Raw genomic sequence first — 27,466 nt, 5'->3', positions numbered from 1 at the left:
ATTTTTCGTTATAAATGATATAATAATTTAGTAAGGTGAAATAGAAAAGATAAGGTCTAATTTGGTTTTCTTTAATTTTTATTTACCCGAAAATCCATGAATAATTATTTTGGCTGTATTGGGCTTCTGCTTGGCTGAAAATCTGTAGTATTTGATACCAAAATTGATGTTGATAGTTTGAGAACCATCTGCTTTTTATTTCTGATCATTTATCTGACTTTTGATTTGATAATAACCCAAAATGCCATCATATGCTAAATAATATTTTGTCAGGTACTGGAAGGTTTTAAAAACTTAGTATGTAATCCCTTTAAGTCACGTTTCTTTCATTTGGGCACTCAAAAGGCTGCACATTATCCTCACAGAAACATCTTTATTCCGGCTACCATCACTTACATTTCAGTTACTAAAAGGATAACACTCCGACTAAGCCCCCACTAGCATTTTTTTTTTTCATTAGAGGTGTATTTTTGTTTGAATCCAACAGCGGGTTCAACTTTCTTGAACCCAGACGGGGACTCTGGGACGGAGGCAGACAGCGAGCCTCAGCTGGCGTTTTACACAGACCCGAACCGCAGTCGGCGCCGGAGTCGAGGTATGAGAAATGGTAACGCCAACAGCGCGTGGGGCTCTGGGGGTAAGGAGGAACTCGTACACCTACAGACAATTTATCCCACTGATGGTATTGCCTCTGTCACAACGCATGACAAGTAAACTGTGTACATACAGCCAGTGGATGGTTCTAAATTGGTGTTTGCACATAAATTTGCCAAGTAAAGGAAATGTATAAATGCATAGTAATTTATAGTGATTGCTAGCATGTAAAACTGATCTCACTCCATCTGCATACAATCTTGTTGGTGGAAATCAAACAAGATCATGAGATCAGAGGTTCCCCGTATTGAGTACGGTGTAATATGTGTTGCATCTTGCAATATGAAGAACACTCTATTTTGAAATAATATTACAGACAAATATTATTTCTAAGGAGGACCCTGTGCAAATGCTGTCAAAGTGAAGTGGTGGAGCACGCTTTATCTGTCAGCATGCCTTGTCCTTGCAGCTTTGATGTACAGTAATAGGTTGTGGAAGGGAGATGAAGGAGGAAAAAACAAAACAAAACAATGCCCTCAAAATAATAGCTGCTGTCAAAAGGCGTTACAAGCCTTTACAAAGCCTCCAAGCCAATTATCCCCCCGTCTTGTGCACAGGTGTCACATACACAGCAATGCCTCCGGAAGTATAGGCAACATCTTTAATTAGAACAAGGTGGTAGTGATGATGCCCCATCTGTGTTGTTTACATCCAGAGGAAAGAATGATTTCTGAGGCATGACGAAATTATTTCTTGTCATTTCCTGTCTGTATAAAGATTATGAAACATATTCCCAAAATAGTATAAGTTATACAGGGACTTTTTGCCATAATAAAAATTTAAGTATGAGTTTTGTCCACAATGCTAACGGAAGATATTCAACAAAAATTGCTCAAAAAAGGGAGATGATGCCTGAATCCCATATCTGGATAAGTTGTTTGATTACATAAACAGTTTTTTAGCAATATACAAAAGGTCAGCCCTCTATTTGGCCTTTGTTTAAAGCCTAGCCTTAAGCAGCATCTGAAAGAACAAGCTCTGCCAAAGTAATTTAAAAGTGACAATTCATTCTAGAATTGGCATCAGTGTAAAAGTTACTGTTTCAAAAATATAAGTGTGGTTACCAGCATTCAAGGTCAACATGTGGTTTGTGTGTGTGTGGGGGTGTGCATAGATAGAGGTATGCATCCATCCTGTGGGTATGAGGTCATATTTAAAAATTTTCTGTGTTGCACTCTGGAGTAAAAGAGATAAGGGAAACATTTTTACTCTGACAGCAAAAGGAGAGCGCAGGAAAGAAGGTTGGTTGCAAAGCAGCCTCTAAGCAGTTTTTTTCTCTCTTTTTTTGGTCTGTCTTTACTCTCCTCACACATCTCAGCATGGGTGTTAGAAACCCTTCAAAGGTAAACCTAGGTCTACACTACTGAGCCATGCCCAATCTAAGCTCCCAAAGGCTTGATGCTTTTTTTTTTATTTATCCAAAGGTCCTTTTCATGGGAGCTAAGCCCGTTTTTGTAGAATGGGTGGAGTAACTCCTCTTGTGAGCAGTGAGTGTTCATGTTTGTGAGTGTTTGCATGTATGTTTGTGGTACCTAAAGGTTGCAAGAAAGCACAGGGACGTCCTTTTTATATATCTAAAATCATATGTGTTTTCCTTCTCCTTCCCTCTTTCTCTGTCTGTCTGTTCCCAACAGCAGGATCTCCTCGAAGTCCCATCAACAAGACCACCCTGACCCTGATCAGTGTCATCAGCTGTGTGATTGGCCTAGTTTACTCCTCTCACCTCGCCTGCAGCCTCTCAGTTCGAGTAATCTTACATGTGCCGGAGCACCTCATAGCTGACGGTAAAGCTTTACACAGTATGAGACTGTCGATACAGCCTTTCTTAACAAACTCCTTAGGAAGCTCAAAGCCCTAGGGGGCTGAGCTGGTATTTTTCTGCCGCACTCCGGGGAGTTTAGTTCTCTAGATCTCTCAAACTAAGTGCCAGCGCTTTGTTGTGAGCTGCTGATTTGCTTTGCTCTTAAAGACAAAGGTAAATGCCAGACTACTTTTTCTTTTGGTCTCCTGGGCTTCACCTCATGACAGATGTACCCTTAAAGCATAAAAGCACATTTAGGGAAAAGGGACATCCACAGAAAAACCCTTATCCCTTTCAGTCCTTTTAAATACAGTACACTCCAAAGGTGAACCTAAAGCATTTTTTTGCTTCTCATACATTATGAAAACAAATATATTTTTATTTATTTTTTTCCCTTTGCTAGTGCTCTACATTTATAGATAGAAATGTATGCCTACATTTCTATCCATAAATTAATTGATAAATATAGTTCTTTTTTGTTGATTAGTTTTAACTCGGATGCATTTAAAGATGAGCATCCATGAAGAAAGATTAAAAACACCTTTCACAGATTCCATTCCATTTATGTTTATACTCAAACTGGTCTTGGAACAAAAAATGTTAAATATGTTGTGATTCCATTGCAGCAATGGCTGTATGATTTAGTTTTTTGTTTTTCCTGCAGGAAGTTGTGTCTTCCACATAGTATCAATTTCACTGCTGGCTCTAACAGATTTCCCTTTTAGCTTTTAGCTGTTTAGCCCATCGGATCTCACCAATTTCCTGTTGTTCCTAAAGAGAAGTGTCCCTGATGCACAATGCTCTAACTAGCATTTTTTATGCTAGTCTTGGTTTGTTAAGGGGAATCTGTGACTTGCCTGCTTTATAGTTTTTCTGACACTAGATTCCCCTATTTACGCTGTGAGTCTCTGCAGTTACTGAAGAGATATCATAGGCCCATCGAACTCTTCCCTGATGGACTGCTTTGTGTTTCTTAGTTTGATGTTGTTCAATAACCTCTCAAAGTTTTATGCAATGGGCTTAAAAGTGCTTGAGGAAACTTTATAAACATGAATGAACCTAGGATCTGTTGTAAACTTCTCAAGCTTTGTTCCTGACCTCTCTTGTCTTCTTTGTTCTCCATGATCCTGGTTGTCCACCAATGCTAGCTAAAAAGCCTCCGAGGCTTTCACAGAACAGCTCCTGAGCGTAATTTTACACACTGTTGGGGCTAATTTACATAATGTAATGCAACTAGCCTCCTTGAATTTCTTTGCCAGTGGTACAATTACTTGAAAAAGTATTTGGCCCCTTTGAACTTTTCAACCTTTTGCCACATTTCAGGCTGCAAAAATAAGGATATAAATTTGTAATGTTTTGTGAAGAATCAACAACAAGTTGGACAAAATCATGAAGTGGAACAAAATTTATTGGATATTCTAACCTTTTTTTAAACAAATTAAAACTGAAGAATGGGTCGTGCAAAATGAATTGGGCCCTTTACTTTCAATGCTGCAAAATTCACCAGAAGTTCAGTGAGGATCTATGAAGGATCCAATGTTGACCAAATGACTTATGATGATAGAATAAGAGGTAGAATAGAATCTTGGCATCTAACTAGCTTGGTTTACCACAGGCAAATGGCAACCATGAAGTGGTAAAGGAAAGCAGCAACTGCCACTGTATCTACAATGAGTAAAGGCCAGGTCAGATTGGGTGCATGCCACTTTTAAATCTCCAATCTGATATTTTTTCCATGTCACACTAACTGTGTATAGAGAGGCTCCGACTAGGCAGGGTGAACAGATCTGTGCATTTCTTTTTCACTTCTATCTCTGTGTCAAACACAAATTAAAACGATTTCTCACATTTGAGTAAGACTTATTATGAAAAGTAGTTAAAAATAACTTAGGACATAATTTTCTTAGGATCGGATGCAAAATCGGGTTCGGTGTGTTAAGGGGAAAGGCAAGTTAGTGTGAAGTCACCTCACTAGTAAGAACAATGTTTAGGCAATCAAGAGCTATGTCTTGCCCATATTAAGATACCCTGCTGGGTTAATAAGTTGGACTAAGGGGGAAATTCAGGCCACCGATGTTAAAAAAAGGAAGCCACTCAGTGTGCATGGTGGATTCCACCCCAAATACATTATCCACAGACTAGACTCAAAGTGCAAAGAAGGAGGCAGAGGCCTAGTGAGCATCAGAGCCACCATTGAAGATGACATATCCAAGCTACAAGATTACATCAGAAAGATGGCCCTAAGGAATGAAGGTCTTAGTGAATGTCTTAGACAGTGGACGATGGAAATGAAGGAACTGGAAGAACTGTCATAGGATGAAAAACCCTTGCATGGGATGTACCATAGACAGATAGGCTGGGCTGAAGGATAGTACAGGAGCACTGATCATGGCAGCAGAGGAGCAGGCCTTGGGCACCAGAGCAATAGAGGCCCCGATCTACAAAAGCAGTTATGATCCCAGGTGCAGACCATGCGAAAAGAGCCCCAGAAATGATCCACCATCTCACATTAGGGTGTAAGATGAGGGTAAAAGAAATACATGGAATGTCATAACCAAGTGGCCTGTATAGTGTACATAAACATCTGGACAGGATACAAACAAAAGACGCCCAGAATAAAATGGGAGCTGCCGTCTGTCAAGCTGGCAGTGCTAAGATCCTGTGGGACTTCTTGATACAAACAGACAAAATGGTTGTGGCCAACCAACCAGACATTGTGATAATTGATAAGGAGCAGAAAATGGCTGAGGGGATCGATGTGGCCACCCCAAATGATGGGAACATCAGGAAAAAAGATCATAAGAGATTGGAGAAATACTAAGGGCTCAGGTAAGAACTAGAAAGAGCCTTGAAGGTGAAAGCAACTGTAGTGCCTTTAGTTTTAGGAGAAGAAAAGATACTGCAAAGAACCATCAAGGACCAGAGCTTGAGATGAAGAAGCCACCCACCCCGCCCAGCAGCAGGAGGGTTGGGTAAGAGAGCAGGTTTTTACAAAGCAATTCACCATGAGGGACATTGTTAATAGAATTCAAAATTAAAATAAAGATAAGAAATTTCAGTATGAGAAACAGTCTCAATGAACTGGTTCCTGCAAGTTTATTGATATTTTTTTTAGCTCTAAAAGGAGTGAGATGTCGATAAAAATATATTAGACTCACTAGGCCTACACATCTATCATCTGGAGGTCTGATTTGATTCAGTGTGCTTCAGCTTTCCTGTGGTATACACTGGTCTGCCAGGGAGTTATTAAAATTCTAGGAGGCACCTAGGAAAAAACTTTGAAAAGAGATGAAAGATGACAATTTGCCTGTTGAATAACAAAACCATGATCAATTTAGTATGTTTCTATAAATGTCCCCTCAATCTCATCAAACCTGATTTCATAATGTGGTGAATCAGATGAGAATTTGTATTCAACAACTGGGGAAAGAAGCTAATAATGCCAACAGCTGCGCAAGTGCCTGCCTTCAGATTCACTGAAGAAAAATCACACAAATGAAGAGTCACACTTCTCTCTTCAGATTTATTTTCAGAAAAAATAATCATACCAGACAGATTTTAGTTTACAAAAGACAACAATAGCTACTCCCCATCAAGAGATATGTTAAAAGACTACTGGATAAACCTTTTAGTGGTTGAAAATGAAAATAAATGTCATATATAGAAAAGCTCACTGTGTACTGTAATCTTTTGGCTTGAGAGGGCACAATGGATGATGTGAAAGGTGTTGTCAACCCCAGAAGAAGAAAATGCACGTCTGGTGTTGAAAAACTCATAATAGAATAGACAGAAAAATGTGAAATTCAAAGCTATATCAAAAAAGAAAAAACACCACAAAACACTCACAAAAAATAGCCTCCTCCTAAAATAGAACTTTTAACAGCTGAAGAAGGAACATATTAGTGATTATTTCATGTTATAATCTTAATTTATACACATTAAAGGAATAGTACACCCAAAACATGATTAGCCTTCATTTTCTACTCACCCCCATGCTGAACAACACTCTGGAGTACTTTTTTGATATCTCAAATGCATCTGGAGATCTGGGAGGCTTCTTGCTGTCTGCTGACATTCAAATAATGGAGGTCTACGGTGCCCGAGACAGAAAGGTCCATAAAAGTCCACAAAAAACGTGTCAATATTCCTCCATACTGCTCGTCCAATGTATTCCAAGTGTCCTGAGTGGGTAGCATCCAGAATTTACTCGAAATGAAGTCATTTAGAATGTTTTTAGAGCATAAACTGTAGTGTATAGGATTTCCTGAAAGCGCGAGCCTGCACGTTCACGACGCTACGGAAGCCGGCAGACCAAACCAGATGAAAGTGCGCATTCAGCGTCTGCTCTGCCGATAATGCAAGCGTAGAAGAAGAAATGTGCTGTTTGCCTGTGCAAAGAAAGAAACAACGAAAGAAAAATGTCTGAGGACTTCAGTGTTGAGGAAGAGCATGAGTTCTTTGCCGAGCTGAATGCGCACTTTCATCCGGTTTGGTCTGCCGCGGTTTCCGTAGCGTCGTGAACTTGAAGGTGCGCGCTTTCAGGAAATCCTATACACTACTGTTTATGCTCTAAAAACATTCTAAATGACTTCGTTTCGAGTAAATTCTGGATGCTACCCACTCAGGACACTTGGAATACATTGGACGAGCAGTATGGAGGAATATTGACACGTTTTTTGTGGACTTTTATGGACCTTTCTGTCTCGGGCACCGTAGACCTCCATTATTTGAATGTCAGCAGACAGCAAGAAGTCTCCCAGATCTCCAGATGCATTTGAGATATCAAAAAAGTACTCCAGAGTGTTGTTCAGCATGGGGGGTGAGTAGAAAATGAAGGCTAATCATGTTTTGGGTGTACTATTCCTTTAAACTTAACTGCTTTACTTGAATGTTTGCTGGTACCAGCATTTTCCAATCCAATCCATAATATGAACTACAAACTTTAGATTTTAAGTTCAAGATCAAAGAAAGTACTGCCGTATTTACCTGGAACTAAAGTCTTTTGCCACGTACACTACACAAATGCAACATTAAGACTATATAACAAATATACCTCCCAAAAAAGGAAAAATGTTGAGCTCAAAGTTAAATAAATCATATAAAGAGTAAAAAAATGTCTTAATGGTATCAGAAAACAAGTAGGTTTTTAAACCCATTTTTATATATTTTATAAGTGCAGAGTGCATGTGGAGATAGCAGTTTTTTCCTAGTTTGGATGCTGCCTATCTAATTCAGATAGCAGGGATAAGTTTCGAAAAGCAGGTTTACTGAATATGTTTTCTAAACCTGAAAGGGTTTCTCTGAATTCTCCATTTCAAAATGAGAGTTTACTCAAACTCTGTTTCTGTTACCATAGAAACAATCTCACCAGAGCTAACCTGGTCGGGAGCAGGTTTTGTTTCAGTAAACTCAGGTGTCCTCTGTCTTTGCTCTTTAGAGGTAATCACGTTGTTTTATTTCCTGATTTAGTCTGGAGACTTTGTCATAGTTTTGTGCATGCAATAAAAAAAACTTTCACTGAGTTCGTTAGACAGGTTTTAAAAAGGTTTTAAAAAACAAACATTGCATGTAGGATGAAGATCTTATGAAAGAATAACCAGCATTATTTCACAGAAAATTAATGCATAATTTTCATATTTAGAAAATAATGTTTGTGAGCACTAGCGTTTCACCTTGCAATCCATCTAATATGTCAACGACCTTATCTGTCCTCACATTTGCAGCATTACACAGATTTATTTAACAGAGCTTGATATCAGAGAGAACGTTGGTGTACTGTATGTGAAAACAGCATTATAGAAAAATAAAACTGCAGAGTCAAACAGCACCAGTCCCATAAAATAACTTCAGGCTGTGCCTCCTCTACCTTCTATTAGGTATCTTAAGGCTGATAATATGCAGTTTGTCATTGATAACAGCCATGTTGGCCATGTCTAGAAGTGTAAGTTTTATTTACCATCTACCTACATTATACTTTTTATTTAGGTCACACACATTTTACTTTGTGGGTTAAAAACAACTCAGTTCACAGGATATTAGTTTTTTGTTATTGGTCTGCAACATGCAGATCTTTTTTTCTTTCCTTTTTTGTACAATATATGAACAAGTCACAATCTAAACCTATTCTATGCAACTGCTAACCGATAAAACAACAATTTATTGGGATTATATCATCTAAAGCAGCTGCAAACAGACACTTAATATTTACTGTGTAATGGAAGACAGAATCAACATGAGGAGGAAACCCATGATATGATTCAAAGATCCCACCTGTTAGAACAACGTTTTAAGACTTCATCTCCACCTGCTGTCAGGTGATTTCACCAAAATAGAATACACTGACTCACTACCGTTAAAGCAGTTAACTAGTTTTCCCCATAATGTTATTGTGGTTACCACAATCTATGTCAGGGCATTTTGCTATACTGAATATGAATTTGTGATATCTGGGAAAACATTTTTTTTCCTTGTTAAAATTACCATTACAAACAAAATGACATTCTTCACACGTAGAATAATCATTCTGGATGTCTAGAAACAAATTTACGATCTCCATATTCCTATTGTTACTGGTCACTTTTTGTATTATTTTGACTATTAAGAAATGTGTTTCAGATATCATAAATGGATATTCAGTCAAGCTATTAAATGTCAGAACGACCATTTTAAATGTGTAAATATTTCTAGATATCCATCCATTTCCATTCATTTTTCCCACTTAGTCCTGTCAGGGTCGCAGTGGGATCAGTGTCTATCTCCGGCAGTCTATGGGTGCGAGAGGCGGGGTACACCATGGATAGTTGGCCAGTCTGTCGAAAATGGGATTTTGACCAGGAAGAGTCCTATTTTAGTGATCTACAAATGGAACAGCAGAGAGGAGAATGCTTTTAATAAATGTTAAAATGGCCTGCCATAAAGGACTTAATTAAAATGTGTTGCTCTATCTTTTAAACACATTCACCTTTTTTTTCTCTCTAATTTCTTCATTAAAATCTCTAGTTCCATTGGGGTGAAATATCACTTCCTGTTGCCTGTCATCACACTGACTGGTAAAATTAGAAACTCCATTGATAATGGCTTTTTATACTTGTTGTACTCGTGTTCAACTCTGAGTGAACCTGCTCAGAGTTGTTTAAAATAACTTACAGCAACTTTTATGAAACTGAGATCGCAGAGTTTCCAACTTTAGCCCAGATCAATTCAGAGTTGATGATTTGTCTCTGAGTGTGCTAAACCTGCTTTTTGAAACTGAACCGTGGTAGGAAAATAGATTAATAGCTTGCAAGATGACCTAAGAGTAAGCAGCATATGCTTTCAACAAACCATGCATTGTCTGTAAAATTAAAAACATTTTTATTTTAGACAGAAGAAAAATGCTCTCTACAATTCTTTGTCTTTCATGGGAAAAATTATTAAAAACAACATTAATCAGTGACAACAAAAATCAAATTAGGCTTTCTGCTATAAACGTCTGAGCATTTTGCTCATATTTTGCGTCTGAAATCTAAAACAAAAATATAGAAAAAATATTTTGTAATTTGATCAGTCTTTATGAGCCAACTGAAGCTTATTGTTGATTGGCTGTTGAGTTTCAGTGTTCTAATAGTAGTTTTTGCTGATGCTGTATGACAAAATGCACAAAAAATGCACAAAATGCACAAAATATAAAACATTCTTAGCACTCAAACTTGAATAGTGGAGTCCATGGGGAAAACTGATTTGGATTTTATCCATTATTCATTGTAACTAGTTAGTTAATTGTAATTAGTTTGTTTTTGTTTATTTGTTGTTGTTTTTTTATATAAGACTGGCTTTGGACATTAAGCATATTTTAGTAATGTGTTGGGATTTAATAATATTAAAGTAAAGCATAAAACATGCTATTTACAAATTTTAAAAACAACATTGCAGTTTTTGCCAAAAATATATTTTCATAATTTTACAGCTCATCTTCACAGCACAAAAAAATATTGAAGAGGAGGAAAGAGATGCTCAGATCAGACTGGGAGCCCCTAAGCCTCAGGCAATAGAGGCATAACTAAATGAATAAGCCTTAGGCTGTCTCGAGAGTTATTTAAAGCACTATGATAATAATCACAATAGTCCATTGAAGTGACTAATGAATTAACATTTTATTTGTGGATAGTGAATGAATGAATGTCTTAATTGTCATTGTGTGAGCACCAGGAATGCACACTAAGGATGCGATATAAGTACATATTCAAAAGACACTTAAAATGATAAAACAGACCCAAAATGTCTATGATTATAATACAATATTTACTCTAAAATAATAAGATAAAAGATTGTATTCTGTTAAATGGTTTATGTAGGTTTTTATTTAACTTGAATATTTTCAAAAGAATGCCTACATTTCCAAATCCTTCAGATAGTATGTTAGAAAACAAAGCATTTTTCCTTTACTTAATTTTATTTTTAAATTACATTTAATTTTACACCATGTGTCAGTTTATCTTTATGATTACAAGGGTTCTGTGTGGTCAGATACAGAGGACAATATGTTCTATTTTAAGCTTACCCTTAAAAGGGATCTCTCTTTCCCTCCTTAGACTTATATTTTTTAGTAGTAACTAAAAAGTAGTAACAGTTACATTAAATTGTAAAAGTAACAAATATTGGTGAATATGGTCTTTATTGTGATGGCGTTCATCTAATTATATTAGAAATATTCACCATTGTTGTCCTTATCTATTTAGAAGCTACTTTAATTTTACTTTGTTCTTAACTTCTTGTATTTGCCCAAAATATACAGTCTATGTATTTTCCTTGGAAACTTGCCTCAAAAACTTGCCTCAAAAATGTCTTGGATCGGGTGATATAATTCCTTATCTTTTTAACATATTTGGGTTATTGACACTAAATGTAAATCTAATGCTAGTTTTTTTTTAACCACTGCTAACTGTCAATGAAATGGATAGAATGTTGAATTTCTTCTAATTCATTATTTTGCTTTATAATGTTGTTGCCATGCCAACCATGTTTCTTTCCTGTCCAATCATATTTTTCTTTAGTTTAGATTTAATACTTGTTTTCTCTCCATTCTCCTAAGGATCAAGGTTCATTCTGCTCCAGGGGAGCCAGTTGGATGCTTCAGATTGGCTCAATCCCGCCCAGATCTTGTTATACTACCAGCAGAATGCCAGTGGACCTTGGGTCAATGAGCTGTGTGGACGACGTCTACTAGATCCTTGTGAACACCAGTGTGATCCAGAGACAGGTTGGTCCAGAGCACAATATAATTATATATTTTTTTAAACCCATGGAAACCTTGGAAACACGGAAAAAAATAAAATAGTTGCCTCAATACTCTGTAAGTAGGCCACTATAACAAGCTTAGTTATAAGACCTCAGTGAGGTGCCTTTTTTTCTGAATGTAAGCATTTTGTTGCAGAAACAAGTTGTATGTATATATATATATATATATATATATATATATATATAGTTTGTATATACATAGTATGTATATATATATATTTCTTTCCTTTCTCTTCTCTGGTCTTCTCTGGTTTAAAATCTAAATTTGATCAGAAATCAACAGCGGCATTTAACACCCTGATAACATCGTTTGGGCAAGAAACCCTTCCACCTTGTTATTGTTGGAAAGAGATGGATTTGTTTATCCCATTCGTCTTATGTTTTCTTTAGTTGAAGTGTGTGAGTAAGTCTCATGAAAACACACTGCAGTTAGATGACTGATAAATAAGATTGATTGGTATGTATAGACTTGATGGCATACCTAAAATGTGATGAATAGCATATGAAATATGAGGAAGAGCAGCAGCATGTCAATCAGCTATGATTGATGGGACATCAAAACAATTGTGGGAAATAGAAGGAATGTTGAAAGTGAAAAGTGAAGTGACAAGCAGCCAAGGTCAATATTATTAAAGTCTTAACAAACCTGCACACAGTAAACAATGTAGGATAAAGCAAAATCAAAACCCTACAATTCCTCAGCATATTGCCATTATTATAGGAGGTTTGAAGAGGACTCCAATGCAGAGACGGAGGCAGAGGTGCTTTGTTGGAGATTTAATGATGAGAGTGGTGGCAGCAAAAGCATAAATCCAGAAATAGAAAACCAGGGAGAACAGGAATCAGAACATGGGGAACACTGGGCTCCGGGGGGGGGAGTGAAGAGAATCCAGAAAAGATTAACATCAGAGGAGTATATATGCCAAACAGAACAATTAATGGAGTAATCAACTGACTGGGCGCAGGTGTGGACAGAAGTTATTAGATACTTTAAGAGCTTACATGAAACTAAAGGGAAATGAGAATCTAAAGTAAAAACGTAAACACAACCAAAAATCCAGATCACCTGATCATGACACATATCACATTTCACACAAGGAATAAGGACCTTAGGGCAGCCAGAGTATTCAATGTTTTATTGAAAAAGCATTCTATATTTAAATTTGTGATAATGAGAATATTTCACTGGTAAAACAGAAAAGCAGAATACTTGTCCTACAAGTTCTTTATTTACTTTCTTCATGTGGAAGTATTAGCCTGAAAATACAAAGGAAAAAATTGAAAACTAGAACTACTTTGTAACTAAAGTATGACTTGTTGAATTACTAAAGTAGTTCTGGCCTATTATTGAATATTATTTATGCATTCAGCAGGCATGTTGGAAAAGGGTAAAAGAGGTAAAAAAATTTTAGGGGCTTATGATTGAGAGAAAACCAAAGAGGCTTTTAACACAATTACAGTACTGAAAAAAATATATGACATTCAGTAATAAACTCACAAACACACTTCTATTTACAATAAAACGATAACACAAAGTTAATGTTTTAGGGAAACATTTCTCAGTGCCACCCCCATTCTCTAAATATGAATATAAAATGGTTCAGTCCATCTGCTCAACTTTGGTCACACTTGAGTAAAGGTAAACAGTACTGCATGTCACTCAGTTCTCTAAAAAGTAGGATCTGTTAGTGGTTGATGTAATAGAAAATCCTGTTATAGTAACCTGTTTTTTATTCCCAACTTTGTCCATACATCATTTACACGCTAGCTCACTTGTATCCCCATATTAACCAACTATATATTAAAAAAAAAAATTTAATGATTTATGTAATTCAACTTTGCTGCAGTAAAGGTGAATTACATGAATTACAGGTTGAAAATCACTTCAACTATTAGGTTAAAACCTATATTTGTTGGATCAATAGGCTCCATGAGTCCCTATGTACGAATATGATGATGCATGTTAATGAGTTAAATTTGGATTTTCATGTCATTTAGTATGTATCTGCTAAAAAAAACAATCAAGACACACAGTTCGATTTAGAAACTCATGGAGTGTGAAAAGCCCTACAGCCAAATATAAAAAGTCGTCTTACTATGAGGTATTCTAATTGTACATAAATTCTAAGAAAGCTCTGAGTAGAGTTTCTCTGAAGATCATAAAATATTTTCAGTTAAGGAGGAAATACCTCCCTTTTGTCATGCATTATAAAATCTATGAAGTCTATAAAGTATAAATTCTGAAACATTTAAATTAAATAAAATATGAAAAAGTAAAATAATTTATTCCTATTGCATTTTGCATATTAGCTGAATGTTATCTGTACACAGATACAATGCCCTCAATTTTTCACAGGATTTATGAATCAGACTCATTTTCTGTCTTTTTTTTTTTTTTGCATACCCTAGTTACCCAGTTCTCAGGTGAGAATAGACAAAATATGGAATCTGAATAATTAGATGACTGCTGTAATTTAGCTTTAATAATCACTAAGCGACCACTTACCTTTAAAGTCACATTGAACATCTGGGTGCACTTAAATGAAGCAACCTTGAGTGCTTTCATTAATTGTTACTATACCCCTAACACTAACACACAATGCACACTCTAACTGCACAACCATAAAAACACCTGCTATAGAAATTCTCAAGGACCATACCCAATAGCATTATGTGCAGGCATTGTTTCTGGCCCAAAATAGGTTATGTAATGCTTCTTTCACTTTAAGTTGTCCACAAAATATTTATAGATGTTTAACTTTTGGAAAAAAAAAACTCGTTTTGGAATGTAGGTTTAAAATCAGGGAACATATTCCAATATGTTTTGCCTTTTCCATTTGTCACTTCATAGACCCATTTGCAAAATGTGAAATAAGATGGAAGGTTTCATTGTTTATTAGCTATGCTTTCACATTAACAGAAGTGTGTAAGAGTGCGTGCAGGTTTCAAAAAAAGATTGCAAAGACTTAAACCTAACCCACCTTTTGTGCTGTTGGAGAAATGGATGAAAACTGAGATTGGTTGTGACATATCAGTACCGCCCGTGTACAACATTAAACGAGACAGCAGATGCTTCAGTGCATGTTCCATCCCTTCCTGCAAAACTAAACCTGGGTGCTTTGGGTGCTGATGTTTACAGGCTATTTCTCCCACATTTTTTTGCCTCCTTCTGTCTTCTCTGGAGCTCATGTGGCACTTTTAAAAAATGCATACAGACACTACGTGCCTTTGGAGACAAGTTTTACCACATCATTCCTTTCTGAATAGATAAATTTGGCTGCATAATGGATAAATGTGGGCACATCTGCTTGAAGAGTTGAAAAATGCTGTGCCCAAGTAATGCAATAGCCAACGAAAAAAGTACAGATATGGCACAGTTGTTGATGTCCACAAGAGAGTGCATCAGTTTATCTATGCATTTTTGCAAGACCTGGGGTACCTAAATACATTACTTTTATAATAAAATGCTGGTAAAAATGTTGGAATACCAGATATCCTTCAGTGTTAGTAATTTAAACAACTAATGATTTGCAAGTTTTAAACACATTTGAGCTGAAACACTAATTTTAAACAGTAACTGTTACAGTACATGGCGATGGTAGCTCCTTCACTGGTTACATAGTATGAAGCAATCTTAACTTAGCAAGGCCAAAGCCTATGTATGACATAACACCAATAGGTGCCCAGCAATTTTATTAAAATGGGTTCTACCTATAAAAGCAAATTCATTCATGCATTCCATAAGATGACATTGTATTTCATGAACGCATAGAGCTGCAGGAACCTAAGGGAAAGAAGTTGAAGCAAGAAAAGCAGGATAGACTCTGCCGGTTCAAAGTGATGCTTCCCTACAAAAAATTAAAATAATAAGTTTTGAAATTTGAATTAATTCCTGTAGTAAATAGCCTTTCCTGTTTGGTCCAATGGCAACAAACAAACAAGCGACATTTGCATCATTCAGAGCTGCAAATAAGCACATCTTCAGTTTCCATGGCAGTAACAAACCTGTGAGTGTTTTTTTTCAACTATGTTCTGTTGATAAAATATGCAGTTTTATTGACAAATACAACTTTAACTATTTTTTTTTTTTTGATTGCAGTGCTGTAACATCCAGTTAACAATACTATAGCTTGTTTACTGGCCTATATAAATAGTCTCTCTTGTGTCTCTAAGCTATTCATTCAGCTCCTGCCAGACTAAAACAATTTCAAAAGTGTAGTGAAATCACTCCAATTTTATATTATTTATTCTATCTCCAAATAGAATTTAGAATCCAATTTCCCTTCAGAGTTAATGGACATGCTTCCAAATGTATACCCTGCCTTCAAATTGAAGCCACTGCTGAGCATAGTCTTTACTGCAGGTTTGGAATGTGTTATTTAACAAAATAGAAAAATTGGGGGGGCAAAGCCTTTTAGTTTGCAGCACTGAAGTATTACAACCTTGTTTAGCTGAGTCTAGAGACACTGCTAAACAATATTAACAACTATTTTTTTTTAGACTATCTTTTCGGATTCTTTTACTGATGGAACTTTTTCTCATTGTGTTTGATGTAACTTATCAACCATTTTTGTTTAATTTCCAAAAGAAGGAATTACATAAGACAGTTGAATCCTGTACATGTCGGGAATGGTGTCAATTCTGGTGTTGTTAGAGGAGCCGATGCTTTAATCCAGATTGTCATAGAAGAAACTTCAGTTAAATAACAGAAGGACAGAAAGATAAACTAACAATGTCACTACCCTTTATGATGGAATTTTAGTTATCTTTAGTTATCTTTAGATATTGATTGCAGTAAATTATCTTTGGACAGTTGCAAGAGCATTGAACCTCAAGAAATACTTACTGTAGCTAAAGCCTAAGACTGAATTTAAAACCTTTTACAGAAAATATGTTGCCTTTTTAGATTCTTAAGGAAAACATTTTATTCAATAAAAGAAGCGTAGCCCATTATAGATAATCTTTGGAATCTTGATCACAATAGAAACATTTTTCTTCACTCATTAACTATGCTCAGTGTATTAAAGCACATTGTAAAAAAATACAGCTAGCTAAGAAATATCAAAAGCATGTGTAATTAAAAAATATAGCTACATAATCAAACTAAATGAAACAAACTCAAAACAAACTCAACAGAAAAAAACCCCACCTGAGTGGTTACTAGATAAATGATTAAAACTGTAAATATTTCCAAACAATATTTAATGAAGAGCCATTTGGAAATAAACTTGTAAGATTTTGTTTTATGCCTGATGATGAGTATAGAGATCCTGACACTTTAAAGGGAATCAGCTACTTACCTCCTGCTGAATTTCCTACCGAGGTAAATCCTGATGTAGCAAATGCATGAAAAGGTAGAGAAAAACAGCAGGTATTTTCTGTCATAGTGAAAGAAAATAACACCTAGAGAAAAGAAGACTTTAGAAAAGTGCTGAAAGTGTGGTGCTCCATTTGCTGCATGTAGATTAAACTCCTGTGATGCCTGGTATATTAAACCATATTTTAAAGTTCATATGCAGATTTTGTTTCAATGTTAGACATTTTTCCTTACACAACTACCAACGGTTCCAACAGAAAAGTCCAGGGGCAAAACGTTATTATTTTTATGACAACTGTTCCTAATTAAAAAACCAATGCTCAATAAAATATGCTGAATTATTAACTGCCTTTGTTATTTTCTTTTTATTCTCTGGCATTAAGTAGCAATAGCACTGAAAGGGAATTCACAGGATAAGCTGACAGTTGACCTTTACATTACTTGGGTATATTAGAGCCCAGGCCCTGTAGCCCTGGCTTGCCTCCTATTGAGCAAGAGAATAGCATGTTAAACATGTTATCCCAGGGATAACCTTTCCAAACCAAGGGTGAGATCACATCAATCATACTGAGTTAAGTCACTGTCTTTCTCCTGGGAGCTGACAGCACCACAATAAGGTGGTGCTATTCTGTGTTAACAGGTTTCACTTATCAGCACAATACTAACACAGAACATAAATATTGTGTTTGTCCCATTGGAGACACAGAAGCGATTTCTCTTTTTTAACAAGCACCACTTTATGTCCAGTCTAACAATCTCATATAAAGGTTGAGCAGCAGTTACAGTACCAATGATCCAATGGGCTTATGTTTTTAAGCAAAAGTGCAGTGTGCAGAGGTGCATACCATCCTTATATATATATTTCCACTGCAACATTTTCCAAGGATTAACAGCCAAGATGATTTCAGAAAAAAAAAAAGAAAACAAGGTAGAAATTTTGCATCTTTGCTCCTTCACTTTGGAACAAACTCCCTGAAAACCTCACATGTGCAAAAAATATTAACAACAGCGTTTTTGTGTATTGCAGCCTTTGTGGCTCATTAGCTGCAGTTTTGTAATCAATGCTGGGTGATTAATTAAACCAGAATATTAGTTTACTCATGCAATGCTTCTTTGCTATTTTAATATTGCTGCATTTTCAGAAAGCACTTTGAATTGCCTCTGTAATAAATTTAGCTACTGAGTAAAAATAAACTTAATATACCATGAAATCCTGTAATACTATAAAGTATTATATTCTTCAACCTAAGGTTGACACCAATGTAGAAAAATGATATCAAATTAATTACTTTTGCTACAGTGATATAAAAGGATGCTTTGATTATACCAATAAGATTAAATGATGAGCGGGGAATCGAAAAATAACAATCATACTCAGGCTGTATAGTCTAATGAAGTTTAATTTATTATTAAGAGTTATGTTATAGTTTATGAAATCACCATCGTGGATCAAAAGGTGCACAGTTTTACTTTAATAATTCAACACATTATAATTAGAATACATTTTGGAGATGAAGCTTAACCCTGTTTCTTTTAATGGGCACGATGGGATATGCTACAAATTTTCAGATTCTTTTTACCTGCCTCTACATTCATCTGGATTAAATCCAAAGCTGGACTGTTGCCCCTCAGGAGATGCAATACATTTAGAACTATCAAATGAGATGTGTCGCATCACATAAGTGTGCATAAACACTTTGCACACAGCTGTAGTCGCCAATAGAGAGCTTTTCAGCCTTTTCCTGATTAAGATATTGTTCTAGCTATATGGGCTGCATTGAAGCACCTTATTTCTGATCTTATAGCTTCAGTGGTGATGTTAGAGTGTTTCTTTTGTCCATCGTTTGCTTTTCTGTTATTTTGGCTTAGTGTTGTTGTACCCTAGCTTAAATATACCTTCCCTGCTTGTTATTCAGTATTGCCAGCTATTGGGCTTCAAGTGGTGTGCTGAGAGCTCTGTATTATTGTTTACAAGAGTAGGAGGAAACATTAAGCTATCTCTAAGTGGGGTTACCTTCTGAAATTTAATTTTTTGTTAAATTGCACGCTCATGCTTATGCTACTGGTCATTTTTGGAAGCACTTTTGAGAACACTTTGAGAGCAACTGCATTTTACAGAAAGATTTTGTCACACATACTAATTTGGGTAAACTGTGAGAATTTTTATGGATGATGTTGACTACCTCATTAAAAAAAGTGAGGATCATGGGTGCTCTTATTGCCTGAAGAGGCTCGTCTTTTGGTTGAGACAAAAAAGATGCAGTGGAATTTTTGTGTGTGAGTAAAAAAAAAAAGTTGTTTGAAGAACAGTCTTTGTGTTTTCAGGAGAATGCATTTGTCTTGATGGCTACATGAAGGATCCAGTCCACAAACATCTTTGCATCCGCAGTGAGTGGGGGCCTAACCAGGGGTAAGTTATGATAATTGATTCATGATGATTTGTGATTGTTCTTTCAGTGTTAGGGGGATAATTTGGGGCAACAATGGAGTCCTCCTCCTCATTAAATAAAAGGTAGTTTGACGTTACAATTGGCATGTAATATTAGGAGAGGGCTAGCCTGATAAACCGGACTAAATGTGAGATCAAATGTGTAATTTAGTCTGGCCCCGATGAGTGAGTCATCGGAAGATTGTTGATGAGAACAACCCGTTGTTTTTCTAACCATGTCAGTGCCTATTGGCCAACGCTCTGTCCAATGAGTGCAACTGATTGTAACATAGTAAGCGCAAGAAGCTGGTGGGGGAGTGTAAACAAACAGCCTGTCGGTAAAACGGCAAATATGTCCTTCTTAAAAATGAATGAGCGTAGAGCCTCTTCCTGCTCACGTTTCAACAAAAACCCAAGGTCTAGTCTTAAAAAACTGATTCCAAAGCTGCGTCAAACGAGAACTGTTCAATAGTTGTTGCCATCTTCCATGTTGTGCTTTCTCCAGCGTTGCGCAGCTTTGTCGTCATGCCCTCAAAACCCCGTCTGCTTTGCATCCAGAAATTCAAAACACATCTCTGCGTTATGATTGGCCCGCCAGTTCTAGGGCCTGGGTCATTGTTTGAGGCTAGACCACTCGCAGGCAAAAATAATTTGGCTGCTGGCAGGTGGGGGTAGTTTATTAGGCTAGGAGAGGGCAGCGGAAGTATATTCATCAGGGGTTTATACAGTTATCAATGCCACAGTTTTACATTATAACTGAGAATGCAAGCTCACAACTAAATGCACATAAAATTATTTGTAAAACATATCTTTAAACTAAAAGATATCTTTAAATAAAGACTATTATGATTCTGCTTGTAAAATGGTAGAAAATCCTAGTCAGATATGTGCCTTGATTTTAAAGATTCCCATGAGGTTGGAGGCTATGGGAGGGAATTTGAACTTTTGTCTCTGTGTCTCAGCGTATATGATAATTATGTTCAGTTTGACCTCTTTTTAGGTAAGTAATTGAATGAAGCAGTGAGGAGCTGCACCATATCACTGTTGAAAAGTACTGATATTATATCTGGTTCTGTCTACATTTCTTTATTAATTGCCGCTTTAGCTGAATGAAAAACCTTAATGTTCACAAACTGAAGACTTTATTGATATTTCCCCATTTTCTTTGTTGTGGATCACTTTTTAAAGATGCTCAAAAGAAAATAGAATTTCAGAGCTTTTGCATAAATCTTCATGCCCTTACTATTCTAGTGCTGCATGACTGCAATTTTAACAGCTTCTACTCATCGTGAGCTTTTTTTCCTTTAATACTTAAACCTAAGATGTGTTCCTCTTTGTTGTCCATTTTTTTTTTTTATTTTAATTTTCTTTTTTACCTCACTTGTGGTAGGAGACTGCATGAGCTCAGGAGTTCAGGTTTTAGTTGCCCCTAGCTTAGCCGTGTCACAGGACTTTACTGTAATCGTTATTTAGAAAAGTCCTTATTTCTACTCGCATTCAGGGATCAGGGCTAGCTGCAACCCTCTCTTCCCTTTTATGTAACAGAAAACTCACTTTAACTGTATTACTGCCACCTAAAGGGCTGGTGTGCGAAATATAATATGATTATAACTGAGTGCCTCTGAGATTTAAATCTTCTATTTAAAATTGAAAAGACACTGCAGGTGCATTTAATTGCCCAGTCTACAGTTTTTATTTAATCCAGGCCAAGAGAAACAAGGAGAGAGAGGTAAGATGAGTGGATGGAATTTGGCTCTGTTTTTAAATGGTAGAAGATCAAACTCTGAGTTTTTTTCCTTTCAAAGAGATGCTCTGCAGTAAGGAAGTTCATGTACTACCTGTTAGCCCTGAAGCCTATTATGTACTGTGGGAGTTTAAACATGTTATCGCAATTATAGTGTATTTTACCCCATCTGTTAATCCTGTAGCAGTCTGCAATTTTATCAACACTCTTCCCAGCAGACCCCAAATGTATCATCCCCATCTCCTTTTTCTGACCTACAGGGATTTTAATCATGTGTTCCTGTTCCCCACTCTTCCCATCTACACCTATTACTGTATGTTACCTGCCACAGCAGAGACAACACGAAACCTGAACTTATTGTATTGCAACACCAAAAACCTATAGCTCATCTCTCTCTCCTGTGGGGGGGCTCACATTACAACCATCTCCAGTCTGTGTATTATCCCCTGTAGTCAGCAGACCAGCTGTGAGTTGCAAAGTTAAGATATATAGAGAAACTCTAATGGACTCTTTTTTTTTAGCTCTACTCTGTGGGAAGAGTTCTCTGCTCTTCACGGGGAGGACATAGAAAGCATCACTGACTGTATCATGAACTACTTACTTTGTGTGTGGACAACACTGACATGGACACATAAAAGGATAGATATGTGGATGGCATCAGCTCCAGGCTTCTGAGGTTCCTGTCCAGATTAACTGTTTTGCTGGAGTCACACGACTGATACTCTATATAGCAAGGGTCCAACTGTAACAGAGCTCTTTTAGAGTATAGGAGAACTCCTGAAAAAATTTTTGGCTCTGTGGTGGAATCAACGTTTTTTTATGGCGTAGTATCTTTCGAACAGCAGCTTATCTAAAGCTTAGAGGATGTTGTCACGAAAGCTAATCATGAAGGCCATCTCTGTCATAGGATGCACCTTCGACCCACTGCAGGAAGGGTTAGACAGAAGAATTCTGGCCAAAATAACATCAGTTTAGGACAATGCCTCTCTGAGCCAATCATTAAAAGAGCTCATTTGATAAAAAACAACAAAACAAGGCAAACATTGTCATAGACCATTTTTGTTAGCTGTTAAACTTCTACCCAGTCCTGCTTTCAGACGCATTAAGTGCTTACATCCTGCTGTAGTTTGCACAGTTTTTCATTTTTTTTCTGTATAGTTTCTTTATGCATAAACATACATGCACATTTATATATTTTTTGTAATGATCCTCTTCAGTTGCAGATTCATTTGAATCTAGTGTGTTCTTTTGATAGTTGTTATGTATCTTTTTGTGTTTTAAATTTTCCCTAACTGTAAAGTCTCTTGTTTTTAATTTCTGTTTCTATAATTTTATCTTTGTGTGAACCTTCATCCTTCCATTTGCCTTTCACCTTGTTTCTGTTACACCTTAAGTTTCCCACTGAGGGACAATAAAGGGTATTTCTATTTTATCCTGTGCCCTTCCTTAGGTTAATACCAATTAAGTATCACTCTCTTCTACATGACATGGTCACAGACAAGATTTGAAAATGAGGCGGATAATGGTAGGAAATGGGCCGAGAAATAGGCTCTAGATGTGATTGCCTGTATTTTACATATTTGTTTATCTTAATTAGGGACATAAAAGTCTGATTAAAATCAGTTTTATATTTTTTTACTAATTTTTATAGATTCTACTGCAAAACCAACTAAGATCTATAATGGAGACCTACTAAGAAGTATTAGAATTTATATTTTTGACCATATATTCCACAATTGAAGACCCTCTCTTTACAATTATTTTGAGTTTTTCTAATCAGGATCCTACATACTTGGAACAGCGTCCTCTAAGATACCTATCTACAATTCGATACATTTGCCTGTTAATAATTTAACTATTTGAGATCCTCACAGATTTAGTTTATAACATGCCTGCCATATTTTAAATGTAACAATTATCTCCAAATTCTTACATTTAAAAAAAAAAACAAAAAAACAACAATAAGGTCATATTGCAACAGATATAACATACTCCATCCTTATCCTGTAGAAAGCTTTAATTTCAGTACCAATATGCTGCCAAAGCTGGTCTTAAAAGTTTCTGATTAGAGACACTTACTTTATCCGAGAATCTCTCTTGCACTTGATGGGGTATACAGTAGAGACTGACATTTTTTCGGGAATCCCACGGGTCACGGGATTCCCGTGGATTCCCGTGGGATGGGAGTCAGTATTAGTAACAATCACGTGATTGGGATGGTACAGGATTAAACATTAACAGGAGCAGACAGGAGCGGGAGCAAACCAATAGTAACTAAAAAAAACTAGGATTGATACCAAAAAATAAAATAAATTGGAAAGAAAAAAATTTTTGCCGCCATTTTGTCGTTTTTTTCCTTGAAGCCTACACTATAATGCGAGTCAAAAAAACTACACGACCCAAAAACCAACAGTGCTTGCGCTCTGAGTTTTTCACCCGCGCTCAAAAGAAATTCAGATTCAATTTATTGGCAGAAATCTTATTGAAGACAACAAGAATGGGAGTGGTGCAGGAGCGGGAGTCATTCTGAATGGGAGCGGGATGGGAGTGGGAGTAATTTCACCAGGAGTGGGACAAGACAGGATTTAGATTTCTACTCTGGGACGGGACACAATTTTTTTCTGTGGGAGTGGGACGGGACAGGAGTGAAAATCCTCTCCCGTGTCAGGCTCTAGTATACAGTACCAGTGATCATATCCTTCATGTTTAGTAAATTTGATCGCAATAACTGGCTCGATTTGAACTTTTAGACACACATAGCAACATTAGAGACAATAAAATAACAAATTAATTACTTTGTCACTACCTTGTTTCAGGACTCAGATGCCTAAAAGACTCTTCAAACCTTTTTACACCTACAGTATACATCCAGGAAACATCCCAAACAAGGCTGATGATATAAAAGGATTTTTTTTTTTTTTTTTTGCAAATCGAAACGTAACACAATTTAAAAGTTTTTATTTTTTATTTACCATTTGTTGAAACATTATATATGAGTAGAAAGACAAAATTCAATACACTGTACTTTTCTGAACCGTTTTCCGAAAACCTGCAGGGACCTACAATGACTTGTAAAATAAAATCACATGCAGCTGTAAACTCCACAGGACAGCTTTTAAGAAATTTAATAGACTAACTAAATATCCCATTTGGCTTGCTTTCTTTTTTTGTATTGTGGATTCCCATTGCATTCTAGAGTCACTTAAAACCACTTAGCAAGAACAAATGTGGCAATGGAAAGAATAGCTAGAGCTGATTACCTACAAAGCAATGGCCTCCAGCAGGCAGGCTGGGCATTTTCCTTTATTTTCTGACTATATTCACGCCATGGTTTGTTTTTTTTTGGGAACATTTCCCTTAGCTCACCCAACTGTGCATTTCTGCTTCTCATTCCCCTGGTCTTATTCCTATGTCCCTGTCACTATTTAACAGAGTGGGCACCCATTGGTGACTTAAATGTTTAATGATTGTAGCCCATGGCATTGGAGCTGCTTCCCGTTCTTACTGATGTTCCTTTTGCTTACAGTGGTGAAGGAGTTTACTCCGAACGGCATCAGGCCTCTGTCACTTCCCTTTCTTGTGCTTTCACTTTGCAGACTGTTTAGTCCCAAAGCTGCCACTCCCCATTAATCTCTATCATTCTCCCTCTCTCACTTCTGCCTCTTGGCATCTGTCTCATTCTCGCAATGTTTTTCTCACTCTCACTGCTTGTCCTTTTTTTTCCCCCAGCTTTAGCTCCTTCCATCTACATCTATATCTCCCTCCTTTTCTGTGCAACTTCCTTGTTCTGCTTCATGCTGTCATCATACTTTATCCACTCCCGTGGTAAATAGATATGAGCCAAAGTCACATTTTATGTCAGGTGCTCCAAAATACAGTTTCAGCCTGCTTATTTATTTACGCCTAGCACAGTGTAAAGCTTGTGAACTGGGAAACTTTGGAAGACAGGGATGTTGCCAAGGTAGATGTTGAAACTTGGCTTGAGAATTTGAAAAGTTTGGATTAGGAGGACGGGTATTCTAAAAAATTCACTACTTCTCCAGCTTTGATTCTAATAATCAGTTTTACCCTCTCCTGTCTTTGTTGTCTTTTTCTCTGATCTATTTTTTCCTCCTTCAAGTCCCTGGCCTTACACCATCTTCCAGCGGGGTTTTGATCTTGTGATGGGAGAACAACCCTCTGATCGCATTTTCAGGTAGGAAGAACTTCATAAAACTTACTTCTATCTGGCAACTTCATACATTCGACTCTGATGCCATCCGATAATTTGTTCTGGAACACATCTATGACTGCTATTCTATTTGTGACTTAAGGTGATTAAGAGCCAGCAAATGAATGCACTGTGAATAGGAATAACCAAATCTAATTAGAATGGGAAACCAAAGTAAAGGATTTACTTCTTAAAACTTTTCTTTTTCCTCTCCCTGATTGTTTTGTTATTTTTCAATCACAAAAAAACATATTTTGACCATTTTAAATTTCACCTTTTAAATCTGATCATGTTCTGTTGTTTATATCTAGAAAGAATTTGAAGGGACATTTTAGATTGTTTTCAAGTAAGTTCTTACTAAACTTTGCAGATAAAAAAAAAAAGACAAATTGTGTTTGGAACATTCAATAAGGTTTGACTGTCAAAATTTACTCAAAATGCCTTTGTATACTTTTCAAAATGGGCTCTAAAGAATAAATAATTAGGGATTAGGGTGGACGTTGGGACACACTAAACTTCTATGAGCTATGAGAACAGCAACTTATAAACAGAGCATGTATGAGGAGAAATGGGGTTGTGCACGTTCTCGCACACGTTTAATAGGTGTTGTCTCTCTCAGGAGAAGGTACAGGGTTGTGCATGTGCTTTTTTTTTAAGTGGAGAGGACAGGTCTTTTTAAAAAAATTGCAAAAATCCTCCACAATACCTTTAAGGTAAAGTAACCTATGCTGCCACAATGTATTAGAAAAAGATAGTTGGACCATACTGATTATTTACTAAAGGAAGTTTCTTTTTTTTTAATAATTCTGATCTTTCGTGATAAACCAAAAAACAAGTCGCCATCATACCAGTTTTGCCCATTATGTAACAGGGGTAACCACATATTTGGGGTATTTTTCCCATATGACCTATTTATTATAGTAACACCACATCAGAGCATGTTGGCTGTCACCGTTGCCCGTCAGATTATTGGTTAGGTTTTGTCCTTCCTGTTGGACATCATCGACTAAGATTTTGCTACCAGACTTTAGCTATCTTTAAGGACTATTTTTATCCTTCTGGAAGACCGATTCAACCTTTTGCCTCCTGAGAGGAGCCATTGCATAATTAACTAAGGGATATTGCACCATAATTACAGCTTTTTTTCTTCAAGCTTTGGGGACTTGAAGCACAAATTTTCAATTATGACTGCAACATGCTCCTTTTGGCTCTTAGATTTGTTAGGGTTTTACTACTTGTTTTTAATTTTATTTTTATGTGGCCCTCTTGTTGTATTTGATTGGGTAGCTATTGTTCTTTTTTTTGGGCATGTCACAACATCTTTCATCGCTTTTCCCATGTGGTTTTCCATGCTGAAAATAGCAAATAAACTGAATCTGAACATGCTTGTTGCTTTGCAACAACTATAGCCTTTGTAGTAGGCCATTTACTAAAAATCACCTATTGCCCAGTGATTACTGGACAAGAGAGACTGTACACACTGGACAGGTCACCAATCTGGAGAAAATACCAAAAAATATCAAAAAGATAGGAGGAATTACAAACTTTGGGGGAAAAAACAGCTATTGTTTATTATTTTTTGCACTTATAATGTTTATTTTAAATAGATCTTTAGTTTTGCTGTCTTGGAAAAGTGTAGCTTCGCAGTAACTATGCTACTGTATTTAACGCATAATTCATTTATGTCAGAAAAGGAATAAACACAACAGCACCCTCTTCTTTCTTTTTCACACTGCTTGTAGATGAGGAGAGGGCTACCTCTTCCTGCTCATTAAGACCACTCCTACTGTTGAAGATGGAAGAGGAAGGCCTAAAGCCTAATAAAAATAATCCTTCCCTGTTGGTATATCCTCCAGAGTAGGCCCTTTATAGAAAGCCAAAGGTTTTAAAATGTTGTCCTTAGCGTGTTCTCAACTAGCTGTTCTTCCTGATTAAACAATATTATTCTAGCCTATTTATCAAACAATCCAGCACTCTACCTTTACCTGAATCCCACTTTTGATGAGTTATGCATCCATAATTTTGTTTGATTAAGC

The 27,466-nt window shown here is 36.5% G+C and overlaps 1 protein-coding gene across 6 annotated transcripts in view; it reads left to right on the top strand.

Moving 5' to 3' along the window:
• Window positions 1-27,466, top strand: part of astn1 (astrotactin 1) — a 486,347-nt gene that overhangs the window by 135,662 nt on the left and 323,219 nt on the right. Inside the window, exons 6-10 of one of the 6 annotated variants that reach the window (XM_038300457.1) lie at window positions 488-595; window positions 2,292-2,438; window positions 11,526-11,693; window positions 19,374-19,458; window positions 25,341-25,415. In XM_038300457.1, coding sequence (XP_038156385.1) covers window positions 488-595; window positions 2,292-2,438; window positions 11,526-11,693; window positions 19,374-19,458; window positions 25,341-25,415 — 583 coding nt within the window. Of the gene's footprint in view, window positions 1-487; window positions 638-2,288; window positions 2,439-11,525; window positions 11,694-19,373; window positions 19,459-25,340; window positions 25,416-27,466 lie in introns of all 6 variants that reach the window. The other 5 variants (XM_038300456.1, XM_038300455.1, XM_038300454.1 and 2 more) reach the window with 5 other exon arrangements.

This window comes from Cyprinodon tularosa, unplaced genomic scaffold, assembly GCF_016077235.1.
Source record: "Cyprinodon tularosa strain WSP-4 unplaced genomic scaffold, ASM1607723v1 ctg45, whole genome shotgun sequence".
Lineage (NCBI taxonomy): Eukaryota > Metazoa > Chordata > Actinopteri > Cyprinodontiformes > Cyprinodontidae > Cyprinodon > Cyprinodon tularosa.
The sequence above is the reverse complement of the archived record's forward strand: the minus strand, read 5'-3'. Positions and strand labels throughout refer to the sequence as shown.